The 21,556-nt window shown below is 36.7% G+C and overlaps 1 protein-coding gene across 3 annotated transcripts in view; it reads right to left on the minus strand.

Moving 5' to 3' along the window:
* Window positions 1-2,378: 2,378 nt before the first annotated feature.
* The window catches only part of tkta (transketolase a), a 30,470-nt gene continuing 11,292 nt past the window's right edge, over window positions 2,379-21,556 (minus strand). For 2 of the 3 annotated variants that reach the window (XM_061932172.2, XM_061932171.2), the window contains 12 exons: window positions 21,298-21,447; window positions 18,500-18,597; window positions 16,791-16,982; window positions 13,226-13,344; window positions 12,952-13,148; window positions 12,709-12,873; window positions 7,939-8,095; window positions 7,518-7,648; window positions 7,372-7,455; window positions 7,215-7,308; window positions 5,888-6,010; window positions 2,379-3,569 (listed from right to left, as the gene is read on the minus strand). In XM_061932172.2, coding sequence (XP_061788156.1) covers window positions 3,382-3,569; window positions 5,888-6,010; window positions 7,215-7,308; window positions 7,372-7,455; window positions 7,518-7,648; window positions 7,939-8,095; window positions 12,709-12,873; window positions 12,952-13,148; window positions 13,226-13,344; window positions 16,791-16,982; window positions 18,500-18,597; window positions 21,298-21,447 — 1,698 coding nt within the window. In that variant the 3' untranslated portion in view covers window positions 2,379-3,381. The remainder of the gene's footprint in view (window positions 3,570-5,887; window positions 6,011-7,214; window positions 7,309-7,371; window positions 7,456-7,517; window positions 7,649-7,938; window positions 8,096-12,708; window positions 12,874-12,951; window positions 13,149-13,225; window positions 13,345-16,790; window positions 16,983-18,499; window positions 18,598-21,297; window positions 21,448-21,556) is intronic. The other variant, XM_061932173.2, reaches the window with a different exon arrangement.

The following is a 21,556-nucleotide window of genomic DNA, read 5'->3' on the forward strand; positions in this document are numbered from 1 at the left end:
GATAGGCAAAATTCCATAACAAGTGCAGTTCCCCTTTATGTAGTCAAGAGGAAATAAGCGTCATGTGTGCAGGTGGCTCCATCCCATGACCCAGAAACCAGGCACTACAACAAAAGGCAGAGCTGCCAGATCATGACATAAAGCCCTCTAAATAACCATATAACCAACAATGCTCCATTTACATTCTGTGACTTGAATATTAACCAAGTATTAGTGATATTGTTATTATAAGCGCTAAAGCAGACAATCTATTTATAGCAGCACTGTAATCAGAGAGAGGTAACTAGCTCATGCTGCTTTTTTGACATCAGCTGGTGAGCTGCTTTCTCACCTCGAAGCTTGTGAAAATGTATTCCAAATCATAAATCATGCCTTTCACCTTGATACGAGAAGGATGCGGACATTATTCGACAAGTCGGCTCCATTGTAAGCGGACTTTGGATCTCAGTAATTTGATATTTAGAATGCATACAAAAAGAAAACCATATGTGTGCTTGTCTTAGATAAGGATTGTGAATGATTCCAAAAAAGTGCAGTTCCCCTTACAATGGAGCCCATCGGAGTCGCTCTATTCTACCTACAAAGCCCTTAAAAAACATCTAAACATCTCCATTGAGGTTTTATATACACGCTGCAAGTACATACCGTATGTAATGTAGTAACGGACACATTTATATTAACATTTAATATTTAGTATGTATTTTGCTCATTTTAAGCATAAGCGGCGTATTCATTTCAAAAATGCACCACAACGTTCGTTTTTTTCTTCAACATCACTGATTATTACTCACTGCAGACTTCATGACAGCTAACAAACATAATAAAACATCACTTACTGTACAAAGTCTGCCGACTGATAGAATCTTGTTGTATTCCCGTTTAGATGAAGATGGGGGTAGAACCAAGCGTCTTTTTGTGTTGTTCTCACCATTCCAGGGTCTAAATTGGCTGTCAAAGTGTACCAACTTGGAATATTACGTCCTCATCCTTCTACTCGCCAGGTGAGAGGCATGATTTATGATCGATAATAAACCTCTACGAGCTCCGACGCGAGAAAGCAGTTCCACAGCCGAAGATGTCGACATAGCCACACAAGCTTGTACGGCGCCGCTATAAATAGTTTGTCTGCGTTAGCACTTATAATAACAATATCGCTAATATTTGGTTAATATTCAAGTCTTGAAATGTAAATGGGAGTATTGTTGGTGGTTTTTGGATGGTTATTTATTTGGTTTTATGGGCAAAATAGAGGCCCTTTCATTGGTTGCGCTGTGAACATACTTTTATTTATGTTTATTTACAAGTTAGAATGCATTATAAAATACATCCGTCGTTTTGTCTTTCATAATGATTGTGAACGATAGGCAAAATTGCAAAAAAAAAAAGTGCAGTTCCCCTTTAAGCTGTGTACATTGAAACAATTCACTAATAAATATTAAATGAATAAAGAAACTGAAACAAAACGAACAAACTTTGTTTATAATGTATATTTTCTGCTGGATCTATTCTTTATTTTATGCTGCCCTTTTTTTTTTGCTGCAGCTGTACATGGTAATTGGGATTTCTTATATATTATATAATAATATAATATAATAATAATAATTTAATATATCAGTATATATTATATACTATATATATATGTAAATATTACATATATGTTATGTTTTATATTGCTACTATGGTACATTTTTAGTCTACTTTATACCTTTTGTTTTCGCCCTCTTTTTGTGCACTTGTGTGCATGATCCTTTCCAACCTTATCCTTTCCATCCTTTATAACTTAGCTACTGTGTGGAACAATTTCCCTTGTGGATCATTAAAGTTTGTCTGAGTCTAAGTCTAAAATAGATAAAAATAAAGAAAAAATATGCATAACTCAAATTTAAAACAAATCTATTAGTGGACCTATAAAATATATTTTTTTAAATAAACAATACTGTGTTTTTATTTCATGACTTTTTAAAATTGTTTAACATAATTTGTATTTCATAAATTAAATCATTTAACAACTTAATTAAATGAACTTTCCATGATGATGTGGCACATTGTGTTGTTATTTTTATGTAATTAATTATTTTCTTGTTATTTAACAACTCTATTTTAATGCTGCAGCCCATTATTTCATCTAATGTTTTTCTTAAGTAATGTAACTATAATTTTTTTCCATTGGGCATAAAATGCTATAAAAATACTTATTTCACTAATACAATTACAATAAAATGAATCATGATTAAATAATCTAATTGTTATAAATAAATAAAGTTTTTTATTTTAATATAGATAAAGATGATCTAAAATATTTCTATGTCAAGGCGTCATCATTTACTTAGAAGGTAAATAATAATAATAATAATATAAGTGCATGCAAACACAAGGAATCAAATGTAGAGGGTTTTATTACATGAAGCATAGTACTTACAAAACTTCAAGTAACAGTTCTTAGGATGACAAGTTAGATGTGAGTCTGCCTTCACGGTCACAATCAAATTTCCATCTCTTAAAAAAACACATGATTACACTGCTGGTGCCAAGTGTGCACTAAACAAAGTGTGAGGCTGATGACAAATCAACAACACAACACACTCTGCTACATTGGAAATGTCTAAAACATGCGTATGTGTGGTTTTGGTGCAACCTTTCACCAAACTACATTTGTTTGATATCTTTTTTTTCCCCACTAACTTCTACAAACAATTTTGTTTCTTTCTGACACTGTCGTCATGACAACTACGTTAACACTAACCCTGCCACCCAATTGTGGGAACTACATTTGGAACGATAGAGTATATATTCCAAAAATTTAAAAAAACACCGCCACCTTAATGAGGTTACTTCAAAAGCATTCTCCAGAAAACACATGAAAGCATCACAACATGTAAAAAGACGTGTGGGGAGCGTGTGCGTGTGTGTGCGTGTGTGCGTGTGTGTGTGTGTGTGTGTGTGTGTGTGTGTGTGTGTGTGTCGAATGCATGAAAGAATAGCAAAAGTGAAATTCTACCTTGAAGTGTACATCACATAATCACAATCACAAACTTTAGGAAACACATTAGAGAATTCACAGTGCAAGACTGGAGAGGATTTGGTGTCATGTGACTGTTTAAAACAGGGGGTGTCCAAAGTGTGGCCCTCAGTCCCGTTTTTATTGGCCCTTAGGGAATATTGTTTATGTAAAATGAAGATAAGAGAAAAAGATACCACACTAGCAGTAATAATTACTAAGCTATCTTTGATAGCTTCTCATTATATCTCAACCCACAATAGTGAAACTTTAGTGTTTAATAAGATATCAAACATAGTAATTTTTTTCTGTAGTGGCCCTTGTTTGGACACCCCCCGGGTTAAGAGGTTTGATCAGAAACGGGCGTGGCGAGGGGAGGACTTTTACTTGGCGTTGGTGGAGGTGCTGAGCATCTTGCGTATGGCCTGAGTGATGGCGTCGCGATCGATGCCGTAGATCTTGAGCAGCTCTTGAGGTTTGCCGCTGTGCGAGACGTGAGACACGGCCAGACGATGCAGACTGAAGCCCGACTCGTTGACCACCGCTGAGCAGACGGCTTCCCCAAGACCACCTACAGGGAAAAAAATGTGTCATGCAAGATGTCCGCTAACACGCCGTCGTAGGAAATTAACGTTTCAAGAAGGAAATATACGTTATTGTACCCAACATACATATTAAATAATTTACTAGAATTGAATAGAACCCACTGCAATACACTTTAAAAAATGTCATAAAATACATGCAAATATATAGACTATTTTTATTTAATAAGATTATTTACCAGATTAAATTGCAGTGTACTTGACTGTAAGTGCAGTGAGGATAGTGTTATTAAATAGATTTAAAAATATATAAAATTAATTATAGAATAATAACAAAAACATAAAATAAGACTATGTAAATAAAGATGATATGTTTATCAAAATGATTTACCAGAATAGAATTCCTTTATTTTAATTGCAATATACTTGACCATATACGGTACGGTGAAGTGAGGTTAATAGCTTTATTCCAAAAATATAAAGAAATAAAATATATTATATGAAAAAAATATATATATACATATAAATATACGTATGTATATATTAATTTTTAAAAATAAGTAATTTACCAAGCATGTGCCATGTTTGCAACTATATACACATTATATTAATACTATAGTGTATATTTTTTATTATCATTATTTACCTTGGCTGATTTGCTGTTAAAATTGCCACCTAAGGTTGAGATAGTTATTTTATTGCCAATTATTAGTGTTATTAAAAAAGCCCATATTTTCTTTTTGATTCCACATATACTCTATGTATATTTGTATGTATATTTGTAGATAATACACATTATTTTTGTAAGTTTATGTTCTTTACTTGTGTCTTAAATTTATGCATTGTATTTAAGTAATGTGGTTGTGTACTGTACTTATATACTGTATTGTATGTTATGTATTTATTTACTGTATTTAATTACTATATAGTGCACTGTATTTATTTACTGTATTTATGTATTGTATTTAAGTACTGTTTTTATGTATTGTGTAAAGTACTGAATAGATGTAATATATTTTATATATTGTATTTATGTACTGTATGTATGTACAGGATGTAAGTACTGTATTTATATACTGTATTTATGTACTGCATTTATGTATTTTATTGTATGCATTGTATGTATGTACTGTATTTATATACTACATTTAAGTATTGCATTGCATTTATGTACTGTATTAATATACTATATTTCAGTACTGCATTGCTGTACTGCATTTAAATACTATATTAATGCACTGTATTTATGTACTGTATTTATGTACTTTATTTAAGAAACGCATCACAATGTTCGCTTTTTTAACAACATCACTGAATATTGCTTACTGCAGACTTTATGAGAGCCAACAAACATAATAAAACATCACTTACTGTACAAGGTCGGCTGTCATTAGTATGCAGACTGCTATGATGTTCATATATTCCCATTTAGATGAAGAATGACTCATAATCCTCGTGAAGAAAAGGGAGGTGAAACCAAGCGTCTTTTCGAGACGTTCTCGCCTTTTCCGAGTCTAAATTGGCTGTCAAAGTGTACCAACTTGTCGGAATACATCCTCAGCCTTCTTCTATCCAAGTGAGATGCATGATTTATTATCTGCAATAAACTTCCAGGGAGCAGGGAAGTGACGAAACAGCTGACTACTCGATGATGTAAACATAGGCACACAAGCTCGTGATCATGGCGCCGCTATAAATAGTTTGTCTGCGTTAGCGCTTGTAATACCAATATCACTAATACTTGGTTAATATTCAAGTCACAAAATGTAAATGGAGTATTGTTGGCGCTTTTAGGATGTTTTTTTATTGGATTTTATGGGCAAAAAAGAAGCAGACTTTTATTTATGTTATTTACAAATTAGAATGAATAAAAAAAAAAAAACATCTCTCCTCAGGTCTTTCACAATGATTGTGATGATAGGCAAAATTCTCCAAAGAGTGCAGTTCCCCTTTAAGGGACTTTATTTAATTTATGTATTACATTGTATGTACTGTATTTATGTATTATATTGTATGTCCAGTCAAGCGTGTGGCATCCCAATGAGAGCTAGCTGCCTGGGCAGACATAGTGTAGGGCGCGTCTGCCCGTGCTATGTAGGTCACAAATGCTCCTGCAGGCACATGCTGAGCTAAGGAAAAGTGACAGCACGCTGCCTCTCTGACTTTCGATACCTTGTGTGCAACGAGGCCACGGTGCAGCCCGCCAATCGGAGAACGCCAGCACATCGTGTCTTATTCTGAAAGCCAATGGCGGCGTGCCAGCGCAACACACCAGAGGATGCTGGTTCGATGCCCTGACTGCATGCACACATGAATTTTCTACCATACAATAAACAATAAACATTACCTTCATAGTAATGGTCCTCCACAGTGAGGATTCTTCCCCTGGTGGCACGCGCGTGCTCGATGATGGTCTTGGTATCGAGGGGTTTGATTGTGAATGGATCAATGACACGCACAGATATCCTCTCTGGATCAACAATGGAGAACATACAGGAAAAGATGGTTCGAATATCTTGATTGGCGACATATTTTAAAAAACCTAAAACCCGTGAAGTTGGCACGTTGTGTAATTCGTAAATAAATACAAAATACAATCATTAGCAAATCCTTTTCAACTTATATTCAATTGAATAGACTGCAAAGACAAGATATTTAATGTTAGAACTGAGAAACGTAATTTTTTTCACTACGTCCACAGTTTCCAAAGACAATTTGAAATGTGGACTCGTCAGACCACAGAACACTTTAACACTTTGCATCAGTCTATCTTAGATGAGCTCGGGCCCAGCGAACCTGGCGGCGTTTCTGGGTGTTGTTGATAAATGGCTCTGGCTTTGCATAGTAGAGTTTTAACTTGCACTTACAGATGTAGCGACAAACTGTAGTTACTGACAGTGGTTTTCTGCAGTGTTCCTGAGCCCATGTGGTGATATCCTTTACACACTGATGTCGGTTTTTGATGCAGTACCGCCTGAGGGATCGAAAGTCACGGGCTTAGCCGCTTATGTGCAGTGATTTCTCCAGATTCTCTGAATCTTTTGATGATATCACGGACCTTAGATGGTGAAATCCCTAAATTCCTTGCAATAGCCCGTTGAGAAATGTCGTTCTTAAACTGTTCGACAATTTGCTCACGCATTTGTTCACAAAGTGGTGACCCTCGCCCCGTCCTTGTTTGTGAATGACTGAGCCTTTCATGGAAGCTGCTTTTATACCCAATCATGGCATCCACCTGTTCCCAATTAGCCGGTTCACCTGTGGGATGTTCCAAATAAGTGTTTGATGAGCATTCCTCAACTTTCTCTGTCTTTTTTGCCACTTGTGCCGGCTTTTTTGAAATATGTTGCAGGCATCAAATTCCAAATTAGCTAATATTTAAAAAAAAAAAACGTTTTCCAGTTCGAACGTTAAGCATCTTGTCTTTGCAGTATATTCAATTGAATATAGGTTGAAAAGGATTAGCAAATCATTCTGTTTTTATTTACGATTTACAGAACGTGCCAACTTCACTGGTGTTGGGTTTTGGAGGTATTAGACATCTTCTTAGACAAAGTATTGCTACTCCAAAGTTGGTTCCGTTGCTAGTTGTAGTATTTACGGTAGTTGAGTCTGAATCAACAGCGCCCCTGCTGGATGCAGCCAAGTAGTGCACTTTAATTTAGTTAAAGTACCTTTCTTAAGGTGTTCAGCTGCAGCCAGAGCCTCATGAAGAGGCACACCGGCAGCCACCACAGTCACCTGGTCCTCTTTGCTCTGGTACACCACCTGGCAGTCAAAAAGGAGGATCATATTTCCCACCTGCCCTACTAATAGGACGTTCCTAATTACCTTAGCCTGTCCAACATGGAAGTCTTCATTGCTGTTGTAGATGACGGCGCTGTCTTGGCGGCTGGTCCGGATGTAGCACACACCCTTTAGGAAGAGAAGAGCTTGATTAGTGCGAGGGTTTGCAGAAAAAGATGTAACTTTCCTACCTTTGTGGATGCCGCCAGTTCCACAGCCTTCTCTGTAGACACTCCGTCACTGGGATAGAAGATGGTGGTCATAGGGAGCGCCCTGAACATTGCCATGTCCTCCAACCCCATCATGGAAGGCCCTTCCTCACCTGGAATACATTCTGTCAATCATTTCTATTCACTGAGTGTAGAGAAGACGAGACAATCCTTAACGTCTGGGCAGGTGCATGCAGGAGACGTATCGGACATACGGTGTACCTGCGCCAACAGAGGAACACGTGGTTCCCTGCGGACAGCTTCCAGAAAGGGAGAAAGAGGGAAGGAAGTGAGGGCTCGTTGTGAAGACAACACAGGATTAGAGGGAGAAGGTGACAACTAGCACTACCAGTGTGAGGAAACAGATTGTTGGGAGATTGATTATTGATTGCTCATGACCAACCGGTGGAGAGGCCGCAGTGGGAGCCACACACGTTGATGTTGCTGTCCAATATGGCCGCCATGCGGAGTTGCTCGTAGGCACGGCTGAAAAAGGATGCCAGTGTGCTGGCGAACACAATGTTCCTCTCGCGGGCGCTACATCCAATGGCGGCACTGACCTGGGGAAATAAATGTTCTCATTAAGTAATCCAAAATGAAGCATGTTTAACATCATGAGAACCCTCTAGAGCAGGGGTCATCAACCCAAAATGTTGAAAGAGCCATGTTGGACCAAAAATAAAAAAACAATCTGTCTGGAGCCGCTACAAATTAAAAGCCTTATGTAAGTGTTATAATGAAGGCAACACAGGATGTGTCTACATTAGCTATATTAGCCTACTATCAAAGGCTGACGCAAATCTTCGTTGACAGAAATGTTGTATTTTAATTTATTTTTATTCTACACATTTTTACAGAAAACATTAGTAAAACGGACGGTTCTCAGAGGGTGAGATAACTGGAAATGACTGGCTTAGAATGGCCAAAGGTATAGATGTGTGTGTCCAAGTTTAAGGAAACAGCAGGCTGTCTTCTTCTAATGGATTTATTACAATCTTTTCAAGATGGTTAATGTTTGCTGTGGTCTGGAACAACATGGCAGACCAACAACTATGAGAAATGCAGCCAATTTTACATACAGATAATGTGTCATGAGACGTGCAAATATAAATTAAATACACAAAGGACATATGTAAAGGGAATTAAATGAGCTCAAATATAGCTACAAACGAGGCATAATGATGCAATATGTACATACAGCTAGCCTAAATAGCATGTTAGCATCGATTAGCTTGCAGTCATGGATTGACCAAATATGCCTGATAAGTACTCCAGCAAATCAATAAAATCAACAAAGCTCACCTTTGTGCATTCACGCACAGTATCAAACGTTAGACAAAATTAGACAAAGAAAGAGTGGCATAAAACACGTCTTTCTGTGGCAGCGTCGGAGAAAGTTGTACATGTAAACAAACTACGATGAGTTCAAGGATCACTTAAATTAGTAGGACAAAACGGTGCTTGCCAAATACTCTCGAGTGAAGCAGGTTTAATATAAACAGTGGGATTTCGAACAATTAGGAAGGTTTGTGTCATGTTTGTTCTCCTACAGAAAATATATTAAAACAAAAAATATATTTTTCCATTTTCACACATCTCAGAAAGAGGTAGCATAGTAGGCCTAAATATTCATTAAAAACAAGTCAGAGGTTTTATTTAACAAGTATATTAGATATGTTTGGCCACTGTCACATTACACACAATGCACAGACATAATCAACAACGATACTCCATATAAAGTACATATTTACAGACTTCATTGGCGTACCTCTCGATGGAGCCTGCGTACCACTAGTGCTACACATACCACAGTTTGAGAATCACTGCTCTAGACAATAAAAACCAGTCTGTAGTCATTTTACAGTACACTCTTATAGTCCAATAATGCTGCCTGAGGCTGAGCCAATCAGTGGCCGCGATATTGATTGGTTGGGTCTCATCGAGTGGCCTATACTCCTTTAGTAATGTTTTTTTTTAGTTAATTCAGCCATTTTTATGATTACAAATGCTTAATTTAGGACCAGACAATTGTACAATATGCTTTACTTTTTTTTTTAATATTCACAATAAATCTGCAATGTGGTGAAGCCCCAATATTTGGAGCGCAATGTATGGAGGGACAACCATAATTTATTTGGTTTTAGCTTAGATTTTCATTGAGTCAATTTTATTTGCTTGTATTAGGGTTTATTTTTGTTATTCTTTTTATGCATGTTTTTACATACTAATTTTATTTTTACTTGTGTTTTTAGCTCTGTCTTGCTGTCTTTATTAGTTTATTTGCCTTTTATTATGCATCGTAATATTATTCTGTACAACATTTTGGTCCACTGTTTTTTAAAGTGCTCTACAAATCAATTTGGATTGGATTGTACTGGATAAATACGTGTACCAAATTTCGCAGTGATTACAAACTCCCTAAAGTTGCAGCGGGGGTTGCGTTGAGCTGTGTGAGAAAATTCAAGTCCTGAGGTTTAATAACTGTGTTGTGGTGTGTTTGTCAGAAAAATAATAGCACTGCCAACACAAAAGGTAGGCACCTTTTGACAAATTTAAAATTTCCCCATTTTGACACATTTTAAATATTATTTTTTTTCTGAAGAGCAGTTGAGTAATAGAAGAGTGTGTTTACACAAACAAATATAAACAGTGTTGGAAAAGTACATCAAACAAAATACAAACTGTCATGTCAATAAAATCAAAATAAAGTTGTTGTTTTTTTATTTATTATTCATACCACAAGATAATCAATATTTTTTTGTATTAACAATGTTGTAATTTCTTATTGGTCCTATTTTAACAGATCTAACCTTCAACATTTGACTTTTCTTCTTCCAGATGGTCTCGCCCTCTTCTCCTATTAATATTTCACTTGTGAATACACTTGCCGTGATTGTTTAGCATCACACACACACACACACACACACACACACACACACACACACACACACACACACACACACACACACACACACACACACAGAAATGTGACCTAGATTTGTGTTGTGTGCTGTTTGTTAGAGACACAACAATGCACACTTGAAATGGCTGATCTCCACAAATGATCTCCTAGTTATATTATTAAGATAATAATAATAATGCATGCAGAGAATTGCCTTTAATACAGAAAATCGACTCTTACAGTTATTCATCTTCACATAACTGACTAAGATATATATAATTTACTACCACAGGCACAGATTCAGCTGTCAAAGGTATAATCATAACCAATCAAGGCTGAAAACTAGGGGAAATGAAGTACCATCATTATTTACGATTGCATCATTATCCGGCAGAAGAACCACATTATTTATTTAAGCCACAAAGATAAATAATGATAATGATATAAACTGTGTAATGCAATACAATATACATTTAAATAGTACAGAAAAAAAATTACAAGGAAATTAAAACAATAAATATTATAATAATATTGGGGAAAAAAAGAATATTTATAGTATTTTAAAACAAACTTTAGATTTGAAATATTTATAGGTATTGTTTTTAATGAAAGTAAATTACAATGATAGAATATTACATTATAACAATGAACAAATTAGAATGTTTACAATATTTTTAAAACATAATTTACAATAGATTTTGACATATTTATATGTAGTTTTGTTTTAGTTTAGCAAAAAAAATACCAACAATAAATTATAACAATAATATAGGAAAAATCTGAACATTAGAATTTTTAAAACATATTCATATTTTGATAATGAAATATATGAACTTCCTAGCAGTCGGCATCCCAATGACAGCAGACATTGTACCGTAAGTGACATTTTATTATATTTTTTTGGCTGTCATAAAGTCTGCAGTGAGTAGAAATCAGTGATGAAGACAAAAAAGCAAACATTGTGATGCGTTTTTTAAATTAATGCACCGCGTATGCTTACAATGATCACAATACGTAAATATTGAATATTATTACAAATTACAAATAATTACAAATATACTTACATCATGTATATAAAACCCTAATGGAGGTATTTAGCTGTTTTTAGGGGCTCTATAGGCAGAATTGAACGGTTCCCATAGGCTCCATTGTAAGTGCATATTTGATCGAACTTATTTAATATTTAGAATGCCATCCATCCATCTATCCATCCATCTTCTTCCGCTTATCCGAGGTCGGGTCGCGGGGGCAGCAGCCTAAGCAGGGAAGCCCAGACTTCCCTCTCCCCAGCCACTTCGTCCAGCTCTTCCTGTGGGACCCCGAGACGTTCCCAGGCCAGCCGGGAGACATAGTCTTCCCAACGTGTCCTGGGTCTTCCCCACGGCCTCCTACCGGTCGGACGTGCCCTAAACACCTCCCTAGGGAGGCGTTCGGGTGGCATCCTGACCAGATGCCCGAACCACCTCATCTGGCTCCTCTCGATGTGGAGGAGCAGCGGCTTTACTTTGAGCTCCCCCCGGATGGCAGAGCTTCTCACCCTATCTCTAAGGGAGAGCCCCGCCACCCGGCGGAGGAAACTCATTTCGGCCGCTTGTACCCGTGATCTTGTCCTTTCGGTCATAACCCAAAGCTCATGACCATAGGTGAGGATGGGAACGTAGATCGACCGGTAAATTGAGAGCTTTGCCTTCCGGCTCAGCTCCTTCTTCACCACAACGGATCGATACAGCGTCCGCATTACTGAAGACGCCGCACCGATCCGCCTGTCGATCTCATGATCCACTCTTCCCTCACTCGTGAACAAGACTATTTAGAATGCAGTAAAAAAAATCTATCTGTCGTCATGTCTTTCATAATGATTGTGAACCATAGGCATAATTTTAAAAAAGTGGCGTTTCCCTTTAAACTACCATAACCAATTAACATTGTTTAAAGCAGACTCTATCCAGATTTGAAAGAAGATAGAATGAAATGGTATTTTATAAAATCGTTCACGCAGCTTTTCTATGGCAAGGAAACATATTCCTTAACTTCAAAAAGCCTATATGATATAAATCTAAACTATGACTATTGTCAATAAAGTAGAGTCACCCAAAGGCATTAAAACAATTATCATTTAAAAGTGACAGTCAAATAGAATAATATAATATATAGGGTAAAATATGAAAATATGAATAGAATAATTGGAAGAAGTAAATATATACTACAACTGGGATTTTTTATTATGTGTCTAATGTAGTACAATGGTTGAATTGGAGTGAATCATCCTACCATGTTCTGCTGGGAAACGTAACATTCCACAAAGCGATTGGGATGCTCATTCTTGAAGATCTCCGCGTAGGTGAGATTGTTCGTGTCCCCGTCCAAGGCCACCACGCGCTCGTTATAGCGGCCTAACTTGGCGATCGCCATCCCGTAGGCCTTACGTGTGGCAATCTTTGAAAGAAGGAAACGTAGGTAATATACTGTAATATCGTACATTTGTGTTGGCGTGCACTTAGACGGACGGGTAACCTTTTCTCCGGGCTTGTAAGCGGGGGCGCTGGCCATGCGGATGTTTCTCAGGCTGACTGGGGGCGAGTCCTCTACGGGAGCAGGCGGGTACAAGTGCTTGCTGGTGCTCATAATCCGACTCTGCAGATCCTTCATGACCATCTCGGCCATGTCTTTAGGCAGGGTTTTGGAGTGCCAGCCCATCTTATCTTCTGCAGCTAAAGCCACAACCAACACTGCCTTAGATGACGTCTATACATAGTATGTAACTTTTCTTTCAATGACTTTCAATTACCTGGAATGCCTTTGCCCTTGACGGTTTTGGCGAGGATGGCGGTGGGCTTATGGCGTGGTTGGCCCAGAGCCTTGCACAGCTCCTCCACGCTGTGTCCATCCGCAATGATGGTATGCCAGCTGTATGTACATACACGTATTACTTTATCATACATTATTATACAGCTATTTCATGCTCCATCGACGCCAAATGAAATAGCCTTAAAAATAATTTATTACCTGATGTGTCCAGAGAAATTCAGCTTATCCAACTACAATATTTCAAATCACACTCATTTTCTGTCACTGCTGGTGTCCCTCAAGGCTTCTTTGAGGGCACTTTTTGAACATAATTCATCTACTGAAATCTCCCCCTCACCCAATTCCCCGTTAATTCAATATCAGTTGATTAAAGCTCTGAACTTCTATTTTACTGTGCATTTACCTTCTTAAAACTTCATAGGGGCTTAAAATTCCCTCACACATTTCCACCTTATGACCACAAACTGCGGTTAAAATGTTTTTTTTTACTTGACTAGGTCAGTCTTTTAATTCAGCCTGAAATATATATGTATAATAATTATATGTAATTATATTTAGTTTTATAATCTCCTAAAACAAACTCAAACTGTGGTACCTGTACCACTAGTGGTACGCCGGCTCTATCTACTAGTACGCCATAAAAATTCACTTGATGAAAGAACAGTATTATATTTTTCTAACCACAATATTACTGTTCAAACTGTGTGTAAAGTTGCAGTGACAACCTTACATATACTTGTTTAAAAAAAAACTTTGCCTTGTTTTTAATGAATATTGAGGCCTACTTCGCTACTGCATTTTAATGTTGTCATGATAGTGGTACTGGGAGAGAGTTTTTTTCTGAAGGGTTACTTGGTGAAAAACATTTGAGAATCCTGCCCTAAAATAAAAGTATGTTCACATACCTTCAAAGTTATTTTATTTAAAAAAAACAATTTCCCCAAAAATATTGTATTATTACTTTTTATTATTAAGCCAGTGTCAGATTTCAAACTAGCATTCAAAGCAATAAGAACGAAAAATGTCAGCGTCCAAAAAACTGCAGTAGAACTATTTTATTGTCATTTTTTTTTTCTATTATTCAGCCTGAAATTAAAATTCATAATAATTATATGGATTTGTAATGATTTTTTAAATCCTCTAAAATATAAGTACATAGCTTCAAAGCTTTTACACTTAAATACATTTCCATTACATAATTTTTATATTTTATTATTATTTGTATTATTATTATTATTAGTAGTAGTATTAGGCTCAGTTATAGGCAGATGCATCAATTTTCCACACATAAGGACAAAAAATGTACGCTTCCCCCCAAAAAAGTTGCAGAATATTTTATTGTCATACTTTTTTCTACTTTAATAGGTCAGTCCCTCAAAAGAAAAGGCAGCCTGAAATATACTGTACATGTATACTAATTAAATGAAATGTTAATTATATTTTATTTTTTTTAAATCCACAAAATACTTTTATTATGTTTCTATTATTACTAATATTATTGTTGTTGTTGATATTATTAGGCCCTGAGATGGCTAAATGATTGGTAGATACATTAATTTTCACACTTTTTTCCTCCTGTGTGCGATTGTAAACAAGCACGAAGGACAAAACATGTCAGCTGCCAAAATACTGCTGTTCATATATTATATACTAATATCCACTTTAAATTAGTATTTTAGATCAAATTCAGTCTGAGATATACATATTAAATATCATTGCATATTTTAGTATTTTAACCTTTTTATATGAACCCGCGTGTTTACATTGCTTGGTTTTTTAAAAATCCATTAAATATAAATAAAGCTAAAATAATAAAACGTTTACATAGACACTATTACCCAACATTGACAGAGACACACATTTATCATTTTAGTAAAAAGCACCCTTGCAAAAAAACGGTGAAAGTAAGATATTTTGCTGCATGCTTTGAATAGGAAAAGTAGCGCCATCTGGTGAACACATTTTTTAAAAAATCCAAATTTTTCATCCATCCACCGATCCATTTTCTACCGGTTGTCCCTCTCGGGTTCACAGGGGGGCTGGAGTCTATCCCAGCTGCATACGGGTGGCAGGGTACATTCTGGACAAGTTGCCACCTCATCGCAGGGTCAACACAGATAGACAGGCAACCACATTTTAATTTTAGCATAAAGCATTGCATTAGTTTGTGCTAAAATAAATGTGGGATAAAACATTTTATTTTCAGTGTTTTTCATTAAGGCGTTTCTGTTTGTGTTTGTGTAGCGTAGCCATTTTAGGCTAATTTTAGAACTTGAGATGCTGCAATATAGTGGCAAAAAATAAACACCATCTTTCAAATGTCCCCTATATTGATTGAAACAGACAACTCAATGGCAAAGGATGTCTCTAGAACGGGGGTCAGCAACCAGCGGCTTAGAGTCGCATGCGGCTCTTTAACGCCGCCCTAGTGGCTCCCTGGACCTCTTCAAGAGATGTGTGAAAATGGAAAAAGATGAAGAATTTTTTTGTTGTTTGTTTTAATATATTTTCTGTAGGAGAGAAAACATGACACAAACCTTCCTAATTGTTAGAAATCCCACTGTTTATATTATACATGATAGTATTTGGCAAGCAATTTCAGCGATCCTTGAACTCATCGTAGTTTGTTTACATGTACAACTTTCTCTGATGCTGCCACAGGTTCATCCTGCAGCGCCAGTTCTGCTTAGCAAAAGTGGCCCACTTGGCTCACTGGATTCCACGTGTTTTATGCCACTCCTTCTTTGTCTCATTTTACGCACAGCATAAATGTTTTATGCTGTGCATGAATGCACAAAGGTGAGTTTTGTTGATTTTATTGATTTGCAGGAGTGCTTATCAGGCATATTTGGTCAATCCATGACTGCAAGCTAATCGATGCTAACATGCTATTTAGGCTAGCTGTATGTACATATTGCATCATTAAGCCTCGTTTGTAGGTATATTTGAGCTCATTTAATTTCCTTTACTTATGGCCTCTGTGTATTTAATTTATATTTGCATGTCTCATGACACATTATCTGTATGTAATATCGGCTGCATTTCTGATAGTTGTTTGTGTGCCATGTTGTTCCAGACTACAGCAAATGTTACCCAGCTTGCAAAGATTGTAATAAATCTATTAGAAGACAGCCTGCTGTTTCCTTTACCTTGGACACACACGTCTATACCTTTGGCCATTCTGAGCCAGTAATTTCTAGAAGTGTTCTCATTCTGTGAGAAGAGATTTACAATGTTGCAAAAATGTGTAGAATAAAAATTAAAATACAACATTTCTGTCAATGAAGATTTGTGTCACCCTTTGATAGTAGGTTAATGTAATGAATATAGACACTTACATCATGTGTTGCCTTCATTATAACACTTATATAAGGCTTTTAATTTGTTTGCGGCTCCAGACATTTTTTTTTTTTGTATTTTTAGTCCAATATGGCTCTTTCAACATTTTGGGTTGCTAACCCCTGCTCTAGAATCTCTTAGAGGTAACTTGCTACAACCGACTTTTAGTTATGCGTGAACTTTGACGTTAGTGTGCACGTTGTTACCCGAAAGCTTCACAGCGTCTCTGGTATTTCTCGGCGTTATGCTGCAAAGGTGCGTTGTCACTTTGGCTCAGGCGGTTGATGTCCATGACAGCCACCAGGTTGTCAAGTTGGTAGTGAGAAGCGAACGACATGGCTTCCCACACGGAGCCTTCGGCCATCTCGCCTTCCCCCAACAGGCAGTAAACGCGGTAGCTGCAGTGCAGAGAAGAGTGGCGCCATTAGTGTACGAGCACTCGTGCGCAGGAAACATGAAGATGCAATGTGACAAGTTCTGGTGTAAGCAGGCGTGCTAAATGTGTCCCGAGGCTTCTGAAGGTGTGGCTGTTGAATTTCACACCTGCGTCTCAAATATGTCCTTCAAATATGAAAGATTATTTCACAAGGAAGGCGCTGGAATTGTTGATGATGAATTAAAACATGGTGTCAAGGCCATTTTTGACTTGCAGTTTGTTTTAATTTGCTATTTGCAAGAAGTAAGTAAAAAAACAAATAAAGTTAAACAATTTTTTTGGGACAATGACTATGTAGTGGGTCTAAATACTCGCTAAATATACAGACAAAGTCGCTAAGTTGGCAACACTGATCCCTCCTGCTATGTCTTCTTATTCTCTGGCAGCCAGGTGAGTTATAATGTGTTTACAGGTAGTACCTGTATGGAAAAAAACACTTTATATCAGTTTCCTAACCATAGGGCCAAGGCCCATTGTTGGGCCGTGAGCGGGGGCACCAAAAAATATCTGTTTCTCAGCTGTGGTCCATATGCACCCAGCAGTACTCAGTTGTAGTACACTTGCCCCCCACTTGTGTCAGTAATGACACTATCAAACAAACAAACTAAAGCAGTGATGTCAAAGTCAAGCCCCGCGGGCCAGATCCGGCCCGTGAATGATTGATCTATGGCCCCCGGGATGATATGTGATTAGTATTAAAACCGGCCCGCAGGCCACAGCCGCCTGCTGCTGTTTTGCACGCACCAATACTCTATCAGTGTTGGCGCTAGGAATTTTCAAAATGGGGTCCCACAGTACATTTTTGGGGTCCCACTTTTTTGTAAGCGTTTTGAAAACAAATGATAAATGTATGCATTATCCTGTTGTATGTCACATTCTATATTGTGTTTTGGAAAAAGGTTGTAATAAACATTACTTAATTTATTTTAAAAAAATACAAAAGAAAACACATTTTTATGCATATGTAAATGTATTCAGTTATAAACATTAATTCACTTTCTTCTTTCTTTCATGGATCCAAACTTTACTTTATTCTTTTATTCATTAATTTATGTAGTCATTTGTCTAACTTATTTATTTACTTTTCAGCAATCTATGTTATATTTTCAACGCATCTTTTTAATAAAAAAAATAAAAAAATTCCCTCTCTGCATAAGCTATCTATGTATTGTTTACATTGTGTATTATATTCTCTGCCTATGGGAAAATATAATACAGAAAGTGAATCATTGTCATTGAGCGACATGGTTCTTAAGCATGTTAGAAAAAAATCATGAGGGTTGCCTCGATTTTATTCAGGAAGCAAAATGTGCTTGTAGAAAGACGTGAAGTACAGCTCTGTGATTATTAGAGCAGAAGAATCAGGCGAGCAGAGCATGTAGCTGCAGCACACGCCCTAAAAAGAAGCTAGCACATGAATGCAGTAGTGGAAAAAAACTGACATATTTTATTTTAACGCGGTTATGTGTGAGGGCTTACCTTGCTTTGTCAAAGTATTTCGCCGTGTACGCCATTCCACAGGCCACACCCAGTCCCTGCCCTAAATAGCCAATGGTCACGTCCACGAATTGCTGCTTCTGCAATGAAACACATCCCATATGGCGTTACAATAATTGGGGGGGTTGGGGCGGGACATAGAGGTGTAACGATACGTCGTAACCATGGCTTCTTTATGTACTTCGCTTTTCGGGCCGCGATTCATACCTGTTAACATTTGCATTGGAAAATAGGATTCCCTAAAAAGTATGTTTTTCCAACTGAATTTCCACAGGATTTCTATATGTGCTTTGTGACTGGCGGACGCCCACTCAAAATCAACTGATATAGGCTCCAGTTCATTCTTGACTCTTATGTGGAGATCATGGATGCATGGAGAACAGAAGTGTTCAAATGTTTTCCACTGAAGGCTGCATCTTGAAAAATCATAGAAGACACTTTGATATTGTTATTTATTTTAGTTAGTTAGTTTGTTGGTTATTTACTTAGTTCCATATTTAGTTACTTGGTTTGGTAGTTGATTGGATCATTAGTTTGTAAGTTACTTTGTTTTTTTGTTTGTTCATTAGTTACTTCTTAGTTAATTAGTTAATTAGTTACTTAGTTTGTTTTTGTTAGTTACTTAATTTGTTTGTTCATTCGCTTATTAGTTACTTAGTTAGACTTAGACAAACTTTATTGATCAACAAGGGAAATTGTTCCACACAGTAGCTCAGTTACAAAGTATGGAAAGGGTAAGGATGGAAAGGATAATGCAGGTATAAAGTAGACTAAAAATGTACCGTAGTAGCAATATAAATTATAACATATATGTAATATTTACATATTATATATACAGTATATAATATATAGTGATATATGATATTACTATATTGTATTATATTTTTATATAATATATACACAATATATAACAAATCCCAATTACCATGTACAATATTACAGTATATGTAACTGCTGCAGCAAAAAAAAGGGCATCATAAAATAGGGAGTAGATCCAGTTACTTAGTTACTTGGTTCGTTTTTGTTAGTTACTTTGTTTGTTCATTTGCTTATTAGTTACTTAGTTCATCACTTACTGAGTTCGTTAGTTACTTGGTTTGTTTTTGTTAGTTACTTACTTGGTTCATTGATTTGTTAGTTCAGTAGTTATTTTCCTAGTTAATTACTTAGTTTGTTCATTCTTTGGGTTAGTAGTTAGTTACTTAGTTTGTTTGCTTATTAGTTTGTTAGTTATTTAGTTTGTTAGCTCCTTAGTTTGTCAATTACTTTGTTAGGGAATCTGGTCGTTAGTTTGTTAATTAATCAGGTCATTAGTTCATTAGGCAATCAGGTCATTAGTTTGTTAGCTCCTTAATTTGTTAGTTACTTTGTTAGTTTGCTAGTTAATCAGGTCATTTGTTCATTAGGCAGTCAGGTTCCATAGTTTGTTTGTTTTATTTATTTATTTAGTTAATTACTTACTCAGTTCGTTAGTTCTTTAGTTTTGTACTAACTTTGTTTGTTTGTTAGTTACTTCATTTGATTGTTTGCAACGTGCAAAGTTATGGGGGGATTTTGATGAAACTTTCAGAACATGTCAGGACTGGGTTGAGGAACATGTGATTTGATTTTAGTGGTGATCCCTATTATTTCTACCATGTTACCTAACATTACCGTTATGAGGCGGTACTTCTGTGTGTATGATTGTATGCTAGCGGCCGCGCCTTCAACCACAGAGACAAAAAGAGCGGCTGACAGACAAGAGAATTCCCTCCATTAATTTCATATTGCCATAGAACAGGGGTGTCAAACTAATTTTAGATCGGGAGCCACATGGAGAAAAATCTACTCCCAATTAGGCCGTACTGGTAAAATCACGGCACAATGACTTAAAAATAAAGACAACTTCAGATTGTTTTCTTTGTTTAAAAATAAAACAAGCACATTCTGAAAATGTACAAATCATAATGTTGTTGGGGTTTTTTTACACTTACATGTTGCGGTTAATCTTTATTTGTCATTTTCTGAATACATTATGTGATAATGTTCATCAGTCAACTCATTGGTGTTCATTTTCAAACTATCAAGATAAAAAAATAATATCAAAATCAAATTACAGTATGTTAATTATGTAGTTTGCTCATTTTCCTCGACTGGTGCGCTAACATCATGTGGTTTATTTTTTGTACATATGTAGCATCATCTACAAAGATACAAAGAATTGCTATTGCAACATCGAGTGGACACATTTAGAACAGCAGTTTCTTTCATTCAAACATTTCGGCTCATTTTTGTACTTAGCAAACTCATCCCTGATGCGGCCCGCGGGCCGTACGTTTGACACCCCTGCCATAGAACAAAGGTACCCAGGTGCTAAGACCGATGCAAAGAGTTAACCCTCTTGAAGCCGTTTTAGAAGCAACAGATGTAGAAAACAAAATAAACAAGGACATTACAATTGTATTATTGCATTCGCTGTGGTTTTTCTGTTTGTTAGTTAGCGGCATAAAAAAAAAAAAAAAAGTATGGGCAGATTTTTATGACATTTTCAGGAAATGTTTGATATTGGATAAAGAACAAGTGATAAAAAAAATGTCTATCTATTTGTCTTTGACCGTTTACATATTTCACCGGAAAGGAAACTATAACAACAGACCAGGGTTTTCAAACTCTAGCTTCTCCTTGGCACTTCCGCTCGCCAGGTGACTCCTGCTAGCCAAAGGCTGCACTGTATCACTGTATTACTGCACTTTTTTACACTTCCTGTCAGTGTGGGAGCTTGGAAATACAAACACAAGTACCGTTACACCCGTAGTGAGCATTTGATGTCTCCTTACAGGAACGAGATGGCCCTCCTGTGAGGAGTCAACCTGGCACAAAGTCAGCATCTCGCTCTCCTTCAGGAAGCCCATCTCAACCCACATGGCGTACAAGGCAGGTGCAGTAAGAGCCTATAGGACACAGTGAAGTCACATTGAAGCATTTCATATGGTAACATCATTCAAAATGTCAGAAAAGGTGTAGCAAACCACTACTAAGTCTTTTTGCTCGCTCACGCGC

This window comes from Nerophis lumbriciformis, linkage group LG38 (genome assembly GCF_033978685.3).
Source record: "Nerophis lumbriciformis linkage group LG38, RoL_Nlum_v2.1, whole genome shotgun sequence".
Taxonomy (NCBI): domain Eukaryota; kingdom Metazoa; phylum Chordata; class Actinopteri; order Syngnathiformes; family Syngnathidae; genus Nerophis; species Nerophis lumbriciformis.